At 32.4% G+C, this 22,954-nt stretch overlaps 1 protein-coding gene across 3 annotated transcripts in view; it reads left to right on the forward strand.

Moving 5' to 3' along the window:
- Positions 1-4,254: 4,254 nt before the first annotated feature.
- The window catches only part of LOC136982249 (putative leucine-rich repeat-containing protein DDB_G0290503), a 50,251-nt gene continuing 31,551 nt past the window's right edge, over positions 4,255-22,954 (forward strand). For all 3 annotated transcript variants that reach the window (XM_067278709.1, XM_067278710.1, XM_067278711.1), the window contains exons 1-6: positions 4,255-4,370; positions 11,107-11,192; positions 14,929-14,999; positions 15,094-15,372; positions 20,198-20,358; positions 22,837-22,948. In XM_067278709.1, the coding sequence (XP_067134810.1) occupies positions 4,332-4,370; positions 11,107-11,192; positions 14,929-14,999; positions 15,094-15,372; positions 20,198-20,358; positions 22,837-22,948 (748 nt within the window). In that variant the 5' untranslated portion in view covers positions 4,255-4,331. The remainder of the gene's footprint in view (positions 4,371-11,106; positions 11,193-14,928; positions 15,000-15,093; positions 15,373-20,197; positions 20,359-22,836; positions 22,949-22,954) is intronic.

Here is a 22,954-nt window from a genome sequence, read left to right on the forward strand (position 1 = left end):
TTCTCCTTTATCTGCTTGGGTCTTCTTGATTATACAGTATCTTTCTTATCCCTTTTATGCTTACCCGGTAGAATTTTCTGCCGTCTGAGAGTTTAGGCGAAAGTAACAATTTTTATTTTGAACTATGCAGTTTTCGCGAATATTTTCTTCTGTTTTTATTTTACGGAGTAATATTTTTTTGGAATTTATTTTTAAATAAATTTACCACTTAGACTATTCGAGGTCATGATAGTACTGAGGTAAATGATCGTTTTTCTCTCTGTTTCTTTAATTTTTTTGCTAGTTTTTGTGATATCACAAATTTATTTAGTTCATTACATATTTCTGTTATAGTTTTTATGATTTCTGATTCAAGTTTTTTTTTAATCGTATATGCAATGTATAGAAGTCACTTTTGTAAATTTTATTATTATTTTCTTAGTTTTTGTACTAATTTATGCTCTTATATATTTGTTATACATCGCTTTTTGTAATTTTACACATTTTTATTCAATTCTGTTAATTAATTTACAAAATATAACATTGTAAACAAAAACACGTGTTTCTGAGGCACGTCACAGGTCACGTGATCGTAGACACACCTGCAACAGGTAAGGTGACGCCATTCTATTTCCTGTGACATTCCTATGACGTAGAAGCTATTTAGATAAGATTGAACTGCGCCCTACTGTAGATTTGTTCGAGCCATACTGCCAGCAACATCAGACATCTTCTGCCCACTCTCTACCTTTTGTAAGTTTCGCGGACTTAAAGGGGGATACTGTGATAACCGACAGCGAATGACAAGCGAGGATTAACAAACACACTTTGTTAATTTACAAACTATACTTTTATTTCGCTACAATATCAAGATCCAGTGTACAATATCCAGTTTTGTACACTGGATCCCAACGTGTAGGCGGTGAAAATACAATATCCGAAATACATACAACAATACTATTAATATTACAAGTATCCTTATCTATACTAAACCTACTTACAAACTATAAGAAGGAAGAAAGAGAGAATATAAGTACAGGAAAAAGGGAAAGGTGGAAATACCCGGGTTTCTGCTCTGGGTGCTCCGTGATACTGGGCGGGGTTACTGATGTCTCCAATCATCCACTCCTATCAACGAGGCCTTCCTTGGCTCTTTCTTTAATCTATTTTAGTAGATTTCTATCGTTCACTTTGTCGATAATCCACTGCCGAATCAGTCCCATAAAATTGGCAGATCGGTAAGAAGTTTTTTGCCTACTTTAACAGACTAGATGACTTCTCCGCCTCGACCTCACTCGTCGAGCCTCAATTCCTATCTTCCGTCGTTCCGCTTTAGAGCCTGTTCTCCTCGACCTTCCTCGTCGAGAGCCGAGATCCCGTTCTTTTCACTCCTTTCTTTCATTACTTTGTTTTTCACAACGTTGTTTTTCGTGTCAGAGGCATCACTCTCCATCAGATAGTAAAGTAATTAAATAGTAAAGTAATTAAGAAGGGAAGTCTTTTCTTTAGTCGACAGGAAAGGGAGAGAAACAAAAGAAATCTTAAGCCTAACTTAAATTTATAGAATTATTAATTACAAAAAAATATGCATTAATATGGCCAACAGCCACAATACAATCAATCTCGCGTCGGGATGAGTCCAAGGGAAACCGCGTACTTGGGCTGTGGCGAAGAAGGCAAATGAAATGCAAGTGTTTTACAAAAGAAAAATCGTTTATTTGGTCGAATTCATGCTTAAATCGGTATTAGACAATTCCCAAATCTGGACGTTCCTTCGAAGTGGTGAGAGTTCGGTCGTAGCTCCGGGGCGGGTGAGAAGGATCCGTTGGATGATCGGGGAAGATGCGACGGCGTTCTATGTGGTCGACGGCCGGTCGATGGCAACACAACACAATAAGATAAACACAACTGTCGGTTTAATCCAGAGGAGACTGATTTTCGACCTCGAAATTCCGATTTTTATAGTTTTTCTTCCACTAACCGCGTTTCGGATTGGTCCCTCGTCCCATTCCTCGCTTTCCGATTGGTCTCCCCTTTGTTTCCAGGTGCAAAACGAGACCATCTCGGGTCGCGGAAAAGGTCCGATTCGAGGTGTCTATTTGACACTCTTGGTCGACTATGCTCAGAGATTGTAGATAGAACCGCAACACCTGCACTCATAATTTAACCCGTTGTTTGTAAACGCTGTCATTTTGGATTCTAACGATCATACGCGATGTTTTTCTATCCTTCCAATCTTTCCCCTTTTCCGAAATTGTTTTCTTAAATTGACTATTTATGAGTACTTGAGTTAGAGTTCTACCTGTTTATGAGCCCTTGTGTCAAAGTTCTACCTAGTGTTGCCACCTTTACAAAATCGCTGACCTGGACGGCGGGGCAGGTTTGTTCGAACAGAAGTTCCTGACGCATGCGCAATGTCATTTTACAGTGCTAAGAATAACGTGCATGCTGGTTCTAAATCAGGTTGCGCGTCACACGTCAGCATAAACTGAGTAACGTGGCGGAATGGCAGATGAGTTTCAGTGAGTGTGAGATCTTTCGTTGTTCAAATGGTGTAAGTTTATAACAATATTTGCAAGAACTTTGTTTCATCGTAATTTCACAATTTCTACGAAATTCCAGGACAAAATTAATAGTTCACCCGGACAGCGAATCGATTCCGGACTGTCCGGGTGAAAACCGGACGGGTGGTAACACTAGTTCTACCTTTGGGTTTGACATTAACGAGTCGTTTAAAAGTGAGATGGAAATCTTGGAAGAATGCTTCAAAGTTTTGAAGCCATATTACCGCAACCGTTGAACTGATGGATGAGAAGTACACAACAGTTAGTAAAGTTATTACTGTTGTCGACCTCATTGCAAAAGCTCTGGAGGCAACAAACTCCATCACAAAAATTGGAAAAAATCCAAAAAAGGCCTGTTTCAATAATATCGACAAACGATTTTGTGGCATAGAAAAGAATATGTTATACAGCGTTTCAACAGTTTTAGATCAAAGATTTAAGAATTCGGATTTCAAAAGCAAAATATGTGCTGCAAATGCAATTTCTTTCATCGATAACAATCTATCCCGGCAAATTAAATATGAAGTAGACTGTATGGAAACCTTAAGTGAAACCATTAAAAGCACAGATGAGAATAGTCTATGGCAGTGGCGTAGCGTGGGTGTCAGCCGCCCGGGGCGAAGGAAAATTTCGCCGCCCCCTTACTTAGGTATCTCAATTTAAAATACTAAAATATATAGTAATTCTAAAGAACTTTTCGGCAAGAACAATCATCATTATTGTGTATTGTGTATTTATTGTGAAATTTTGCCGCCCCCTAAAAGTGCCGCCCGGGGCGGGCCGCCCCTGCCGCCCCCACTACGCTACGCCACTGGTCTATGGTCACATAGAGAAATCAGAGATCCCATAAAGTCTAAAGAAGGTTTTTGTACTATATTTAAAACTTACTTAGAAGCTGCAACTATACCACACTATGTTGATCCTCTTGTTATACGGCAGTCAATGTTTGCCCATTTCAATTATCACCTTGCGAAACTGGCTGTTACATATATAGGTATTCCAGCAACCCCAGTACCTGCAGAACGTCTTTTTTTCAAAAGTTGGAAATATTATTACAAAGAAACGATGCGCATTGCATCCAAAAAATGTTGAGAAACTTGCTATTATGAGTAGTTTTGAGTTTAATGATATACTTTCTTTTTCATTATAGTTTGTTTTGTAATATTGTGTAAATTTGCAATTACAAATTAATAAATGTTCTATAAAAATGTGAAACCTGTAAGTGGTCTTTTTGTTAACAAGTATTATTAAAAATTATAGTGTTTTACTAACTTAATAAACGCTGTTGTTATTAAAGGTGTGGTAATCGATTGATAATCGATTATCACATTTCTAATCGATTTCTGTAACCGATTTACATTTTTTAGGTAATCGCCCAGCACTGTTCCCAGATCCGAAGAGGCCACGTGATCAAACGGAGCGGCCTCTAGGTGAAACTACGCTAACGACAAATTATAACTTTACAATATTTACTTCTCTTATTTAAAATAAAATTAATTAAATTATATTATAAAAATATTCAATGAATTGACAAATAAAATCAATTTAAATCATTTTTAGGTAATATTCGATTTAAATCTTATTCATTATTACGTCACATTATTTTTGACCAGTCGTAGAGCTTCTGTCGAGCAGTTTCGACATTTCAAAAATTTAAAAGTTGTTTTACATGCGGTAAGCTGAAAACGTTGTTGTTTACGAGAAAACATTTAAAAAAATTATACGGGGATGTCAATTACCGTGGATAATAGTTAATGAAACACCTTTTTTTAAGTTAATATTTCCAAAATGTTGCATCAAAATAAAGAAAAAGCCATTTTAGAATGGGTAAGATGTATGATTTTCTTCGGTAGAAGTTACTTTTAATTAATTGGTTTGTGTATTTGTGTATAAACAAAGTAACTAAAAGTAACTTCTACCGCTTTTCTGTAGTTATATTGTATTATATATTATTATGTGATAATTATATAGGATTTTTACATTAATTTATTTATTAAAGAGGCATATATTTTTAGACACTTCCAAAACACGTGTATGTGGAACATTTTATCTTTATAAAGTCAAAATATGTATGTATGTTAGGTATACTGCTTCTGTACCGTTTGATATACCTGCACCAAATTTGGCACGAATATTCCTCGACGTCTTAGAAAAAATATCGTGGGGATCTCTCTCGACTACCCCTAAATCCCGACTCCCGTTAACTTAAGTTCCGGCAACTTTTGTGTTTTGCAGTTTCGTTATTGTTGATACTCTGGTCGACAAATATATATTTTACTTAGACCGTTGTTTTTATCGCTCTCTCCCAATCCGACCTCGCTAATTCCCTATCCCGTAAAAGCCTGAACAATGTAGACACATGCAGCTAGTATTCTATATAATTACCTATAATACAATAATACACAATTAAGATATATCTTATATAATATATCTGTTTATTTAATTTTAATTTTAAACATTTAAACAATTGTTTGCTTATTTAATACATTCTATAAGGATAAAGTATACTATTTTATTATTCTGTATAAGTTAATCTATACATTTAAATCTCCAACTTTTTCTTCCTCCCTTTGATATTCGAGTTCGACGAGCAATTAAATATATGTTTTTTGCTGTTTTGCAATATAAAATTATACTTCTTAAAGAAACTCCTTGAATGGAATCTAACATAAAGTACTCAAACTTTCACCAGAGCAAAATTTTAAATATACTTGATAGTTTATGGGTTTTGCATCTATCTACAGTTGATATGTAAAGAGAGCACTCTGGTCTCTCTGTAATTATTTTTCTAAGAAAAGCATTTTAATGGATTAATGTAGTGCTATTTTGAATGAACTATGTGCATTCATACACATGGTAAGCAAAATGATGGTTAAAATTATCTAGGTTTTAAAACAGTGTCTGGCTTGACTGATGAGAGGAGGTGCCTACTTCAAGCAGAAAAATGAGAGGGGTGGTAAAATAAGCAGTCAGAAATGTTTAAAGGAGAAAAAATAAATAAAATAAGCTGAATACAGTGAAGTCCCATAAACATACTTTAAACTTCTTTATAAATAGTTTGTATAAGAGTGCTGGTGCTAGAATTGCTCTGTTGGCAACTGTTCTGGAAGCAGGGACTGCAAAAGTTGGTTTCGACTCTGGCGAAGGTACCGTCAAGTCGGCACTGTTCAAAATATTTAGTACGTAAACTTGTCGACTTACTAATGCTATTGGATCAACTATATACTAATAAATTGTATTTTAATTTTGTATAGATACTGTTTCTAGTTATTTTCTATTGTAATTTAATAAAATATAAGTAGAATAAAAGAACATGAATAATTTATCTAATGATAAACTATTATAAATCAATGAAGTTGAATTTCATCTACAAAAATTTTCTAGTTTATAATAATTAAAATACTTTTTGGATCATAATTATTTCTATTAAAGTTAAAACTTATTTTATTCATTAAATGCTGATAAATTTCCATTGATATTCCCCCCAATTGTATGTCAAGCAAAATGTGTTTATTTTCAATAATTTTCTAGTTAGACAATTTGTAAGTGAAAACAGCTAATTATAATGGTTAATAATTTAATTAAATCATCTACTTATAAATCCATTAATACATTTGATATTTTAATTAATTGGTTTATGAACATTTATACATAATTAAAATGTAATAATGATTAAAGTGAACTATTGAAATGTTAGTTTTAGGTGCTTGTATCATTGGAATTTTACTGAAAGATTAGATTTTTTTACTTTTTTTGTACATTATTTTCAATTAAATTTTTAATTTTGAGTAAACTAATTTAGAATGTTACTGTCAGTATTATATAATAAAATAACCAATAGTGCTTTGCTATTGCTATGTTTATGTAGTTGTTTATTTTGCATAAACTTGTACTTTTTAATAGAACATTTGACTATAATCTGGATATTTTTATTGTGTTCATTTGTGTAAATCTTCTTCTGTTTTATTTTTTGCTCTATCTATCAGATGATTGTGCTTTTTGTTTTGGCTTGAGCATAGTTTGCAAAGTCAGTGGACTGATCCCACCTGAGATGGAAGCAAACATTTCAGTATACTGTGGATTGCATGGAATAATCTGGAGACAGCTTGCATAGACAAAAATGAGGGAGAATTTGCAAAATGCATTGCCAGGAATATGGTTTAAAGTCAAGATACCGAGTTATGGGAAATATATGATTGTTTCCTTTATAAAAGTTTACTTAACATAGTTTTCCAGGATTTGATAAAATTATAAAAGTGTGGATCTGCAATAATTTTAATGTTTTTCATTTTTTTAACAGCTTAAATCTTTAAACATGAGATTGGCTAAAGAGAAAGTCATTTAATTGGTTTTTTCTATACAAATTCCCCTCATATCCTGAGGGTTATAAACAACTCTGTCTCTAGGTGCAGAAAGAAGTTTCAGAGGTTAGAGTTAATGCGGTATTTAAAATATGAACTGCAGCATCATCATGAATACTTAGTTAAAATATATTAATAAGACTATATTAAACAATTCAAAATGAAAAGACTGTTTTGAATGTTGTGTGACCTTTAAGGAATTTGAAATCTGAATTGTTCTTTTGTTAATTTGACAAAATGAAAGAGGATATGGTACTTTTCTGTTAATTGGACGCTAATCATAATTTTAATCCAATGCGTGATGCACTTGTCTTATTGACATAATGGAAAAGCATAAGAGTAATAAAAGTTGAGTAGATTTAATATAATATAATAATAAAGGGAATTTAACAAGTTTAAATTTTTTATCTACTTTGCATTTTTTTTGTTGCAATGTTTGACATCATACATACATTTCTATCAAAGTTTATTTTTATTGAAATGTACTTTAACATAATAAAACAGCCATTTCTTTACACTGTACTGCATTTATTGACTGGCATCCTATTAACAGAAAAGTACTGATTATACTTAAGAATATATAGAATAATGATGATAATTTCTTATTGAGTAAATAAAAAAATACTTTAACTTATAAGTATTTTACACAGTATACTTTAAAAGAAATAGTGATAGTTGAATGCTGTGTACCATTACAAAGCCTATGGGAGAAATAGATGCTGGCTCTACATTCATTGTTCCCAAGGGATTGATTTGTGACTGTTAGTATAAAATAAAGAGCAAAAGACTAATTCCTTCAACTTAATATGAAACACCAGACGCACACTATGCTTTCAGAGCACTAGTAGATATTCTCATGAATCTGTGCTAATGTTCTGTAACAATTGATACCTGATTCAGGCCAAAAACATTCATTTTCTTTCCAATATGTATTTGCTGGAAGTGTGTCCAGTTTTCATATTAGTTTGTGTATGTTCCAGCTTTGGAGACTTGTGATTTAATTTCCGCAACTTTGAATCTTCTTTTTTCTAAGAAAAATCTTTACTGTCATTCAGTATGAAAGTGCTTTGGGTTTTGATTTTTAATATTCATCAGCTTAATATATGTCAAGTTAGAAAAAGAAAAAAAGCATTTGTTATTTTAATATATGTGTAATTCCACTCAAAATATTCAGTGATGTAACAGTGTGTGAAGTTTTGGATTCTTACGTTAACGAATCCTCACTGTTAACTGATGTGAACATTCTACTAAATAATCTATTTAATAAATTTTCACAGATTATATTAATATAAATATTAAACACCTAAATATTTATTGGATGTTCCATTTGGATGTAATAAAATTAAATGTGTAGAAATTAAAACAATAAAACCAGAATTTACTAAATGTTACATGCATTTGGAAGGTTGGTTTCTATATAAAAGAAACTCGTGGCCACCATTTTGAATGGTGTAAAGTTCATAGCGGGCAGCTGCATAATAACACTTTTTCAATTCTTGCACTCACATGTGGTAATGAAACATCCTCAAGTACTGATGCACAAGCTTCTGATATGTTGTGTGGACTGTCTTGTTCAATTAACAGATGGCATGGTCATCAACTTCGTTTACTCTGAATTGTGACCTGTCAGACAGTCTCTTCTCTGCTCCTGTTACACATGCTATTTATCTTGTGTGAGACAAGATAAATAGACTAGATCCACTTGCAGGAACTCCTGTACAGTTTCACAATGTCTCAATGTGAGAGTAAGATCCACTTGCAGGAACTCCTGTACAGTTTCACAATGTCTCAATGTGACAACATTTTAGTAACTTCTACTTGCATTAGGCTATTGTATTTTCTATAAAATTTTAATTTTATGACATCCCAAAAGACTTATGCTGTATATTGAATATGTAAATATGAATATTTTGTAGAGATGTATATATAATACAATATTTTTTATATATTTTATCTATATATTAAGTTATGTGAGTAATTTGCAATGAAAATGTTATGATATGGATTTTTTTAAAATACAGTAGAGCATCAATTATCCGACTTATCGGTTAACCGACCGTGTTCTAGTCGGCAAATTCAAATGTCCTCTAGTGATGTGGCGCTACAATATTTGATTATGTCTTGGCTACTTTAATATTATTTTTGTTAAATTTTTGCATGTTTTAGCTGGCAGCACTGGCTCAACCATGAAAGGGAGACTAGTATTTAAACCAGGCCTAATACACTATACTAATAATGTATTTATTCATACTTTTCGGTTATCTGACTTTTTAGTTATTTGACCAACCCCAGTCCCCATTTAAGTCAGATAAACGATGCTCTACTGTAATTATATTTATTTTACTGAAACATTACATTTATTCTGCTGATTAGTATTTTGTTTACACAATCAAATTTCAATATAGTATCCTTTAAATAGTGTTACTTTCATAAAGTACCAATGTATACTTGCAATGGATCTTTGTCATATTATTTTGCATTGCAAATGACATTATCACCAAGTCATGAATCATTACTATATGTAATCCTTAGTTTGATGTCCTTTTAGTTTTGGCCCATCAATGGCTGAGTGGATAAAAACTCTGAATGCTGGTAGTTGGTTGTGGATTTGCACCTGGCCAACAGGCTAGTCAATGGAGTTTTCTGGGTTTTCTTCATATTAGTAACACCTAACTAGGGTCCAGTTTCCCATAAAAGTCCTCCTGGGAGGCATCCTTGGCAGATTGCCCAATTGTTGCATTGCCATAACCAAGTAAATCAACCTTCAGTTTTGTGATGCCCATTATTTAGGATCAATTTGAGGCAAACTAATGATGGCACTAAGGCTAATGTCAAACAAGCATGATTTCACATCCATCTTTTTGATGGATGCCACGGGATTGCAAAACCCATGGGAGCAGTCAGATGGACACGAAAATTGATGCTGCACTACAGATGGGTTGCTGGTTTGTCCGTGATATCACGATAGTGCACGACCGTTGTGCATGGGGAGATACACTCAAAGCCTACAGTCATTAGACAAGTGCGAAAAATGATGGACATGATAACATTGTTTAAAGGAAGTGATGTGTTGGTTGTTCTTGCCAAAGGGTGTACAGTACCTGTGTATTTTTAAAAAATGCACATTTGATATAAGTATCATACTAATCATGAAAATTAGTGATTGGCCAGAATTGTTAGAAACTTCATTTGAACTTTATAAAGACAGATTTCTGTTTATAAAGACTATTTCTGTACTTGTCTGACTACCAACTTTGCCAATGTGAATTTTCAGGTCCATGAATCAAAAAATAGTGTTTCAGTTTTCAGGCTGACATTCGTCTAACATTAGCTTAAATCAGAATTTGACTGATTCATTATTAAGAGTTAATCTTGATAAAGAATTACAGTCACAGAATCAAGAATTTAATCTATTCAACAAAGAAGACTAGGATTAAGAAAATAATTACTTATAAGAATCATATTTTATATTATTGAAAGCAATCTTTACTAGACGAAATAACTCTTACTTAATTTCAGAATAATACAGAACTTAATTCAAGAAACACCACAAAAGTTTTGGAGTATGTCATCCATTATTTATCTTGCAGTTTTTCCATATTCTTAAGGTGTTTTTCTTTAAAAAAAATTTCTTAAAATATGGAGTAAATGCAAGTTTAAATTGCTAATGATGAAACACTGTCTCAAAAATGCTTCAGAATAAATATTTTGTATTTTTTGATTTGATGGCATGGAACAGTTATTTGAATGTTTTCAGATTATTAATATGGTAATATTTTTTACTGCATAATTCTTGTTTATATTTGGGCTGCAGACTTATAAATTCCCACTGGTGTCCCGCTGTCTGGCTGTCTGTCTTTCCTTAATCTCAAGAATGGAGTTAGATAAAGTCAAGACCAGATATGAAAAGTTTAGGGGCAGGAAGTCCTGATTAACTATATACAAGATTTGAATTGTTTAAAAGTTTGGTCTTGAACAGGGATAGATAGGTGACCAGTGTGACTTTATTGTTAAGAGGAAAAGTATGATTTACAAGGGCAAGACACTACTAAAATTGAAAGCATTGTGGTACTGTCACAATAATCACTCATTACTAATTAAGAAATGAATATACATTGAAATTTTTACTTGTTTATTTATTTTAAGATTTCTAATAAGAAACAAGCCTAAAATATTAATGAATCAAATGAATTATTTTCTAGCTCAATTGTCTTTCATTGGATCAGGTTTTGGAGTCCCTCGAAGAACTGAAAGATGGAAAAATATTATTTCATCTCATACAGATGACGTGAGTATTTGTTAAAATTTAAAAATGGATTCATTTCTTTTATTGCATGTACTATTAAAATAACTTTTTGCCCATTATGTGTATAGTGTTAAAAAAATTTCTGGAAGTTGGTTATTACTCATAAACAGAATGCTATATTTCTAATTGATGTGAACACAGACTTGTTGAGACTTAAAAGCAGGTGATAGCAACTAGTTGCGTCGGACTTTTTTTAAATTTCTAAATTTAAAATAGATTTTGACGGCATTTGCGAGCAGTCTACGGATCACGTGAAATGTTTTCTAGTGCAGTGGCTAGAATTGGAGCATCGATTTCTCCCAGAAGGGCTTAAAAAGACGATGATGCCATATAGAAAAATCTGTTAACTTAAATGGAATATATGTCAAAAAATAAAGGGCAAAATTTGATTTACTGTCTTTTTATTTACATTTTTCCAGATGCTTTTTGAATACACCTCATATAATTAATTTGACTTGTACATTTTTTAATATTGTATTTGTGATATATAAATACAGGTATCCCTTGTAATAACACTGTAGTTATGTTTCGAAAAAGTGCCGTGTTATGTGAATTTGCGCTAATGAAATAAAGGACTAATGCAAAACATAGGGTTATGTTTCAGAATTTATCAAAGGTATACTATTCTTTTTTGTTACTAAGAGAAATATGTTTGTAAATGAATTATCGATTACTTTAATAATCAATAATTAATTAACAATCACAATTAAAAGTATTGTATTACACATTAATTTTAGTTAAACCGAGGTATTTTTTTTTTTACAAAGTATCGTCATCATCTCGGTTGTTTTGTTTATCTTGATCAGAAGCATCAGCAACATTTTCATATTTTTTTTATTTTTATCATAAACAATTTTTATGGATGATGAAATAAAATATTATTAATTGGTAATCTGTTCTAGTGGGTTGTGTTTGTTCATTCGAGTACCGAGCAACTTTTTTTTTCCGGAATTTGTGTTCGAATACCAAATTGTTTTGGTACCAAGATACCGCAGTATTTTGTTCATCATTTTTATGAAGGACGTAATTATTCATAGGTAAGTAATGCCTACAATTAAAAAAGTTTAATAACGCTTACCTAAAAAAGAAAACAATGTGACAGTCTTAAGGACTAAAGTCTGTTAAACAATGACGACAAAACCTAGTTGCAGTGGCATATCGTAGTGGGGGCGGCAGGGGCGGCCTGTCCCGGGTGGCACATTTAGGGGGCGGCAAAATTTCACAATAAATAATAATAATACAATACACAATAACGATGATTGTTCTTGCCAAAAAGTTCTTTGGAATTACTGTATATTTTAGTCTTTTAAATTGAGATACCTAAATAAGGGGCGGCGAATTTTCCTCTGCCCCAGGCGGCTGACACCCACGCTACACTACTGCCTAGTTGATAGGGAAAGTTGTTGCACTTTTATTCTTCCTTGTCCTATCGGTTTTCATTTGCTTACTTGAATAAAAAGAAAAATATCAAATAACAAAGTTTACACTTAAAAACTGAAATTTTGTACCGAGGATTTCCAAAATTGTGTTAGAGTGAAATGGAAGTCGCATTGTGTGGATTTGTAAATTGGAGATAATTTACCAATTCACAAATCCTGTTAGAATGAAATCATGTTATAGAAGTACTGTGTTGTATGAGGGATATCTGTATTTACAAGAAGTCTTTGTTTAGTATTGAGTTTGTATGCTAGATATGCTAGAAAATATCAAATCAACATAACTAAAAGATGAGTTATAACATAATGTGTTAATGGAATGTGTTTCTGGCATAAACATTGAGACATTTTATAAAATTATGCAGAAATTTATACATATATTAAAACTGTTAACATTTTATATATGGATTGACATTATATTTATTTTTTAATAAAATATAAATAGTTTTACATGAATATACTTAAAAGTATCACATGACCTGTTTCAGGCTAGACTGTTTGAAGTACTTAAAAACATCATTAGACATAATGTGCTTTAAAATATAAATACTTTAATGTGTAAAGTACTTTAACTCTTTAATCTGATTTTGGCTGATTTCATGTTTAATTTGTTTGAGATGTGAAATTGGCCAAAAGAAAGTTGTTTGACGGGGTTTTACTCTACAAATTCTCCTAACAGCCTGAGAGCTAAAAACAATTTTGTTTCAAGGTACTGTACATGGGTATATTCAAAATCTTGGCGTCAATCCAGTGAGATGTTGCCAGAAGTGACACAACTGCTAGCGTTTTCGAAAGAACAAATGCCGACTGCCGAGACATTGGAAAAGGGAAAAAAAAAAGAAAAATGGCAGATGATGTGGACTTCCACATTACATTAAATTTATTTTTGAGAACAGCTTAATGAAAAACGAATATGTTCAAAAAGAGAAAGAGGGATAAAGATTTTTTAATTTCCTTAGGATTGATTTAGTTATTAACTTCTAAGATTATGCTTTAACAACTAAGACAAATTATGTGATGTCTTGTGTAAATATACTTGTTTATTAAAATATTTTATTATTATACTAACCTGATCTTAATTTATTCTGGATAAGTCCATTAACAAATAAATTCAAAATTGTCAATGCAAAATAGAGCTTTTAAGAGTCTTATGATGGCTGCCGTCTTGTTTGGTTGCATATCGAACACCAAAAAAGACTGTTTTCTTGAAGCAACCGGAAGTTGCCCGAGACTTTGAACAGAGGTGCTAAGTGCTGACAGTGCACTGATATTTTGAATATACCTGTACAAAGAAGAAGTTTTTAGAACTTAGAGTTAATATATACTATAAATAGCATGTACAGTACAAGGTATATCCAAATACTGGTTGTGGAAATAGCTAAACTTTTCAGTATTTATAAATAAACTTTTACATATACATGCATGACAGACTACATTAATGCATTGGGTGATTGTAATTAAAGTATCCTTATTCACTGCTGTGTAGAGAATGATTTAGTAATACAAATACAACTAAATCTAGTTTGGTGACATTTCAGGAGAAGTAAAAAATATTTCTATAAAAAAGATTAGGGAACTTTCAGCACTGAAAGCAATTTTAATACCCAGAACTCAACTGTATAAGTGCACGTGTTACAATCAAGTTCTGGGTATGGAAGTGACTGCAAGTGTCGAGTGTCATTATCGGCTATGATGGCCAGAACACACTAATAGATTTGCAAACAACGGCGGCAACGTTGCAGCTGCACTTCAGAAATTTTACACAGAGGACCACTGAATTCATTAGCTATCAAGAGAATGATCACTTGATTTTGAGAAAATAATGTCTGGGAGTTTAACCCAGTTGAGTTTGCAAATTTATCACTTCACAAGTTGGATGGTTGTTGAATATTCAATGATATAACTACATCCAACGGTGTCATTACACTTGGATGTAACCTATGACTGACTCTAGAAGGCACTGAGAAAGTTGGTGCATTGTTATTTATATAAGTTTAGCCACAACCAGCAGTCACTTGCTATTGACAAGAAAATTTGATTGATCTTTGCATCAAACTCTAAACAGATACATACACAAACAGTGCACAAACACTATAGCTATGCTTTTATCTTGATCTGACGTATAAGTGAAGTAGAATACACTCCACTGAAAATTGTTGTTGTTAATGAAATCAATAAAGGTGTGTAATCATAATTAAATATTAAAACCTAATAATTTATTTTTATTTTATTATTATTTAAACACACAAAATAAGAATTTGAGATAATTTTTAAATTTTTAGTGAAAAAACATTAGCAGTAAATTCAGGAAGTCCAGTTCACAACTTCAAAGAAATCTCTAAATTTATAGATGGTATGTAGTATATTTTTTGTACTTCATAAATATAAGAAATTTATAATATATAACAAATTTATAATTTTAAATTACATTTATTTAAAACTTTCAGATTATTATCAAGTATCTTCTAATACTTTCATTCGCTATCGCGATTGCTGCTCTGGCAATGCGTTTGAACTTGCTAAAGTTGCCGTTCTATTACTGAGCATACTTATTCAATTGCACATACAACCATCGTCGCAGCATATTATTACCCCGTTAACAAATTTAGATGATTCCATTCAAGAAGAAATTCAAGATTGTTTGGAAACTATACTTTTCAATCAAGATAGACTCGCTTTAGGAACCGAAATTGTTAATGTCTTAACTCACAGGAAAAGACAATCAGGTAATTTTTCTTTATGATAAATTTCTAATCTTTAAATGCTTGAGTTTCATCACAAAACATATTTGTACTCATGGTTATATTTTTAATAATAATTTTAAAAATTGAGTTAAAATTTTCTTCCTGTACATAATTTAGAACGGGTGAGCAACCTTTTTAATCAACGGGCCAATTTAAATTCTAAAAATTTTTGGCGGGCCGCACATAAAGTAACACTTATTAATAATTTACAAAACTTTATTTATAATAAACATTAGAATAAAAAAACATAAAATTTAAAAAAAGTAAAGATTTCATATACAAATTTTAATGCAAAATAAAAACAAACAAGAAAAGAACAGGAAAACGAATTTACTTGAAATTTTTAATGAGAAATTTGGCACTATTTTTTCGATACAAGCTGATCAATATCGGAATTGATGAGGTAGCTACACGTACGCAGCTTTCTAATCGTGCATCACTCAGTCTCGATCGATGGTCATTTTTGATTAATTTCATGGTTGAAAATAATTGTTCGCAAACATATGTACTTCCGAACAGAGACATCATTTGCTTTGCATTTTTCTTCAAAAGCGGAAATTTCTCGGGGCTCACGTAAGATTTATAAAAATTTTCGATGTTTACTGAGAAAAATACATTTTTTAAATCGGTATTATTCTGCGTGTCGATCACTTCCATTTGAAAGTCTTCGGGAACTGTATCCACATCGATATTAAATGGCGAGGAAAACATTTTCGTGGAAACCGCTGTCTTCTCAGCTTCGAACATTTGGAATCTTAATTGAAATTCGTTGATTAAAATGTCTATATATTGTGCGTATTTTTGAGTAGTAGTAACGTTTTCTTTTTCTAAATGCGGAAAGTGAGACACATTATTCTGCAAAAGATGCTGTTTCCACAATATTAATTTGCGCTCAAAGCCCCGAATTTTATCATACAAATTGTGAATAAACTGTCCTTTGCCTCGAAGTTCCACATTAAGATCATTGAGATGCTGAGTCGTGTCGATAAGAAACCCAAAATCGCACATCCATTCTTTATTACCAAAATGAGGAAAGGCATATCCCTTCACATCCGAGAACAATTGTATTTCGCTTTTTAAGTTGTATACTCTTTTTAGCATTGCACCTCTACTAAGCCAACGTACTTCGGTATTAAAAACCACGTCGCCATATTCAGTTTCTAAATCTTTCGGGAATTCTTTAAATTCACGGTGATTTGACGCGCGCGACTTTATAAAATTGATTAGTTTAATTATTGGTACTGTGACGTTTGGCAAACTCAATCTTTTCGTACACAATTTTTCCTGGTGAATTATGCAGTGGTTAACGAATATTTCCCTTCCTGTGACCCTCTTAATGTCTTGAAATAGCCTTCTCGATACTCCTACCTCCATGCTTGACATTGCTCGTGCTCCATTCGTCGATATACCAATAATCTTTTCTAATGAAATTGAAAAATTTTCCAACACAGAATTTAGTTCATCGTACAGGTTTTTGCCGGTTGTAGTCCCTTGCATTGAAATTGGTGAACGCAATTCTTCGGTAATATTAAATTTGGTGTCAATACCACGTAAAAATATAGCCAGTTGTGCCGTATCGCTAATATCGCAACTCTCATTGAGTGTCAAAGAACAATATTCGAATATTGCAATGCGTTCACGAAGCGTTGTTGCCATGTTCTCGGACGAGTCTTCAATTCTCCTCGCAATGGTGAATCTTGATAAACTAATGTTTGAAATAATATATATTTTACCAGGAAATGCTATTTCTGCAACAGCAGTCAGACATTCTTTTATCATCTCTCCATCCGCAAAGGGTTTCATTTTTTTTGCCAATATTTGACTGACAACAAAACTAGCCTTTACTGCCATAGCTTGATTTTTAAAAATAGCCTGTTGGTTTCCCAAGTTTTTCTCCATTTGATTAAACTTATCTATCCGGAGTTGTCCTGTTAAGTTTTTATATTGTTGTTCATGTTTTGTATCGTAATGCCTTTTTATGTTATATTCTTTTAATCTCGACACAGTCTCTGAGCATATTAAGCATACAGCTTTATATTTGACGAAAGTGAAAAAATAATCAAATTTCCACTTTTCTTGGAAATGCCTGTGCTCATCCGCAACCTTCCGTTTTTTTGTTTGCTTTTCCGACATGCTATTATGGATTAAAAATTTGAAAGTTAAAAAAATTTGTAGGAAAACTTAATTTTGAATAAAAAAAACTCTAATATTACCTTTTTGACAATAATATTGTACTCACGCCTTTTAAGAAACACAAGAATTGCTAAAATTGCTAGTTAACAGCTTACCAGTCTGACTGATTGTGTGACAGAAGCAAACACAAACAAGCGCAGACGCGGCGCGTTCGTATTGCATGTTTGAACAAGTCGCCGACAAGTGAGTAACTCATCACAAAAAATTGTTTCGGTTTAGTATGTACTACCATTTTATTATAATTAATTTTATAACAATATATCGATGGGAGAAAGTCGATAAAATAAATTCAATTATAGAAATGCTTGGCGGGCCGCATAAACATGTTTAACGGGCCGCAAGTGGCCCGCAGGCCGCGTGTTGCTCATCCCTGATTTAGTAGGTGTATAGAATCTATAATAATACATTAAATACTTTACTGTGATACGTAAAATATTTTTATAAATGTAAACACACTATTTTGCATGTAAACATTTATATTTCTAATTGTAAGTATAGCTTAATCTTTGCTGGTAGTTTTGGTACCTGCTTGCTAAAGCCTAATGGCAAGTTAATTGTCAAAATTGGCAAAATTATGTATTAAATATTTTGTTTTAGCTTTTATCGTAAATTGTTTTTCAATACTTTTTTAAATTTTTTGTTTTATAGACTTTTAATCAGACTATTTATGCAATTTATTCCAAATATTTTAATAAATTATTGTTAGTATGCTAAGTACTTCATAGTTTACTATGATTACTTTATAAGATTCTTACTATCAAATGTGAATTTTGTTTAATCTTTATCACAAAATTTATACAAATGAAAAAAAATGCATTAATTTCAAATCATGATGGAATAAAAATTATTGTATAAAGCATTTAGTTAAGAAAAAATTAAGTGCAAATAGTTAAGTACAAAAATTGTCAGTGGGATCAGTACTACTGAGAATAATGGGCACAAAAAATTCTTGTTTGCACCAGTAGAAGGGTTAATAGAATAAATTTTTTTTTTAATGCTTGCTTAACAATCAAAAAAATTATTTTAAAATGTTGTATTTTTCGTCATGTAAACTGCACTGGAGACTTGGTATTTTTTCCTTTTTGTTTTTTAATGCAATACAATTATCTCATCATAATATTTATTCTAACGAGTCTAAAGATAAGTTTTGGTTTTGAATTATTAACTGACAATTTGTTCGTACTGATAGATAAACAAACGAGATGAAATCAGATGGTTTACTTTAGGTTAATGGGCATTAGCTGTGTGTGTCATTTGTTCCTTTTACATAGTAATTGATGAGACCATGTCTAGTCTCTAAAATCGCACTGCTGTCAACGGCTGCACATATTAGAGGTATGAAGGAGTACATACCAGGAGTTGCATTTAGGCACAGAGTGTTCGATGCCCAAATCATGCACACATAAAATAAACCAGACTTTTAGGTAGTCGGGGGACTGAGAACCGGGTCAAAATAAAATACAAAATGCTGAGACTGTTTCTACAAACGGGAATGAGTATGAGACTTGCACGTGTGTTGCTTGTGCTCTCTGAGACATAGTATTGTCTCAAGAATGACTTTTTCATTTTACTTATTTATAATCATGTGCACAGTACATTTTACAAATTTTAGTTAGGCTGATTTTATGCACAGTAGCAAGGAATAAGAGTGTTATTATACGAAAGATACAATTAACGTGACCCAAAATACGCATCGGGATATCAATGTACTCTCTCTCTAAATACTCCAGAGTCTCATTTCTGTATTGTGCAGCTCCCAGTATAGTTGCACAAAACAACCAACATTTATTCTGATTAGTCAAGGATCGACATATGAAAATTAGGAAATTTGGATTATTATATATTGCTAGGTACTATCCTACACTAGGTTGTCAATATTCTAGGCATGCTACAATCTGAAAACAACTCTGTTAGATGGAGGAAGATTTTATTGGGACAGATTGTCAGAAAAACTAACATTTTAAATGACAGAAATAAATTTAAAATAATATCCACTTATAAATACTATTTTTATAAATAATTAAGTTACCAAAACTGAGAGCCTAGTTTTCCAGCCAGAGCCAGAGTGGTCCTGGAATCTGATCTGAATGGGTCGAAATTTTTCAGAGGGTATCTGTTTGGAACTTGGGTCCTGTCCCTTGCCACCCAGCCACCCCATAATGGAGCTGGCTGAACCTGTAATGGCCTTTCTAAAGGGCCCTCTTAAAGCCCACAGAGTGGAAAGAGTTTAAAAGAAGTTACAAAAACTAATTGAAAACCTCTACATAAATGGTGTTTAAAGATATAAATTACAAAATAATTTTAAATAATTGATCCAAAATAAAAAATTTTGTAGCTTGTAATGTTTATTTTTGGCACAATTATTCTCATATATGATTTATTTATGTAATGTTAACTGTAACAATAACTTTCTAAAAATATTTAATTTTATATTTTGTAAATTATTAAAGAAATTTAAACACAAAGTAATATATTAATTTGTGTGTTACCATAATTGAATAAGTAGCTATTAAGAATTCCTAACATTTTATAGATCAAAAAATAATTTCATTATGTAATCCAATTTTCCTAATTTTTTTATAGCTGAAGTAATTTTCATATAATTTATTTTAAGATTTGGATGTGTCATCATCATCTGTCACATATAAAAGCAGCACTCCTACCATAGGGAAGTCATTTAATCCATTTAAGATGAGAGGAAGATTGCAGTTTTCGAGTACGTCGCCAGTTTCTCCATTGATGGCATTTCTAGAATCCCCACAATTGGCAGAGAAGGTATTACTGTAGCACAAACATCTGGCTAATGTACTAGAATATATTTTACGATTTGCATTGGAGAGATTTAACATTTCTTATTAATCTGTGATATGGATTTTAAAACTTTAATTTTAATCTGAATTAATATACAGATAAACCTCGTTTTACGCCAGGTTCCGTTCCGCAAGACACCGGCGTAAAACGAACAGAAATATAATGGTCAATATAAGGTTAGGTTCCAAGTCAAATTTCTAACAATTGAACATGTTTATTTATTAAATAGCCTATATATATGTATATTCAAAATAAATTATAAATGTATTTAATAAAGCAAGTTTATGATCTTTTACAAATACAGTACAGTAATAATAATCACAATATAATTAATGAATTTTATAAAGTAAATAAATGTACTAATTCACTAATATGTCGCTACAAAATTAATTCTCACATTTTGAAAAAATTGTCAAGTTTTATTTGCTTTGATTGTTGCTTCCTTTCTTGTAGAATCATGGCATAAGGTCGAACTGCAGTCGTGATGTTTCTTGTAACATTTGCGCTTCGATTGAAATCCCCATCTATTTCACAGAGTTCATCTGTCAACTTTTCTATAGAAGAAAGGATGCGGGTTAGATCAACCGTTTTTAGGTGTTTCCCATCATTTTCTTTCTCATCTTCCTTTTCTTTGCGATTTTCTGATTTAGGGTGATCTAATTCCTCCATCAACTCTTCCAATTCTTGATTTGAGAGTGGTTGGTCATGCACGTTTAACAGTTCGGTCACTTCTTCAGCTGTAACTTCTTCGAATCTGCATTTACGTGTAAGCCTGATAATATCTTCATTTATGTTTTCTTCTACACTCGAACCTGATACAAATTCAGGCAGAAGTTTACACCAAACACCATTTAGACAATTCGTTGTCACTTCGTCCCAAGCAGTTTTAAGGTTTTTGATTCCTTTTAAAATGTCGTATGACCGCCAATAATCTTTAACATTCTGACTGGAATTAGTATTTGTAGCCTGAATCATTTGTTTTAATGTTATGCACAAATAGTATGCTTTGAAGGTGGAAATTACCGCTGATCCATGGGTTGTAACATGGAGGTTGTATTAGGGGGCATGTAAATTACCTTAACATCCAATTCTGTGTCTATCATTTCTAGATTTTGCGGATGTCCTGGGGCATTGTCTAATAGGAGGATTGCTTTTTTTTTGGAAGGTTATTTCCATCACAAAATTTAAGGACAGTAGGGCAAAAATAATTTTTGTACCAATCTGAGAAAACCTCCTGAGTGACCCAGCCTTTTTTATTCCACCTCCAAAAACCTGGCAGGGAGCTTTTGTCCAGACCTTTGAAAGCTTGTGGATTCTGGGAATGGTACACTCACTACCATTGGCTTTAATTTTAAAGAACCGGAAACATTTGATCTCGAGAGAACAGTCAGTCTATCCCTGACCGCTTTAAATCCAGGAGCGCTACATTCTTCTCGAGAAATAAAACGTTTTCGATGGTAACTTTTTCCAATAGAGACCTGTTTCATCAAAATTGAAGATGAGATCTGCAGGGTAATTGCCTTGTTCCACGATTTTTTGAAATATTTGAGGGTAAGCTGACGCTGCTGCTAAATCAGCGCTCGCCACTTCGCTGCTTAATTTAATGCTGCGGATATTAGTTTGAGATTTGAATCTCACGAACCACCCGTTGCTTGCCAAAAATGTTTCGCCAGTATTTTCTTGTGCCTTCAAATCAGAAAAAATCAACTTTGCTTTTTCACATATGACTGCTTGTGTTAGAGGAATATTTTTTTGATTGGCATCATCAACCCATAATGCTAACATTATTTCCATTTTCTCTACATTTTTGCTCCGACTGTAAGTTATGTGCTTTACACTTACAGCCGTTGTCTGTTTAGCGGAATGTTTTATTTTCTCAGCGTTTTTCATGATTGTTGTCACAGTAGACGGAGGTAATTTGGAGCACTGCAGACAAACGGTTGGGTTTGTCTGTCTTCTATGCATTTAATTACGTTCATTTTTGTCTCCAGGGAGATGCTTTTTTGTGCTTTTTTCGCAGAATATTTGGGTTCTGAATTACCATTGTCGTCTATAATGAAACTACAAATACATATTGACTATTATTGTACATATTATAAAAATAATAAATTTTAAAAAATATATTCATACCTTTTTGTTTTTCTTAAAAACAAAAAAAAACTAACACATGCAATAAGCTGCTCATGTACAGTACTCTGTAATAGAATAAAACAACATATAAACAGTAGAAACGTTTGTCGACTACTAGAATCGCATCGCCTGTCTGTCGTCTGAAGACGGGGATTCCCAGGCCGAACAGGGGAATCCCCATCTGGCACCAATCGGCGTAATTGTGAAACGGCATAAAATGAAACGGCACTAAACGAGGTTTACCTGTACTTTTAAAAAGTTTAATATATATTAACCAATTAAAATTTTTTATTTTACAAATAATTATTTTAGGCAGCTCTCAGAGAGGTGACGTATTTACGGTCTCGTCTGTCTATGGAACAGTCGAGAACATTAAATTTAGAAGGGGAATTACAAAAACTGCGAGAAGACTTTGATTTGAAAAGTATGT

The sequence above is a fragment of the Centruroides vittatus genome, unplaced genomic scaffold (genome assembly GCF_030686945.1).
Source record: "Centruroides vittatus isolate TY-2023 unplaced genomic scaffold, ASM3068694v2 contig_817, whole genome shotgun sequence".
Classification (NCBI taxonomy): domain Eukaryota; kingdom Metazoa; phylum Arthropoda; class Arachnida; order Scorpiones; family Buthidae; genus Centruroides; species Centruroides vittatus.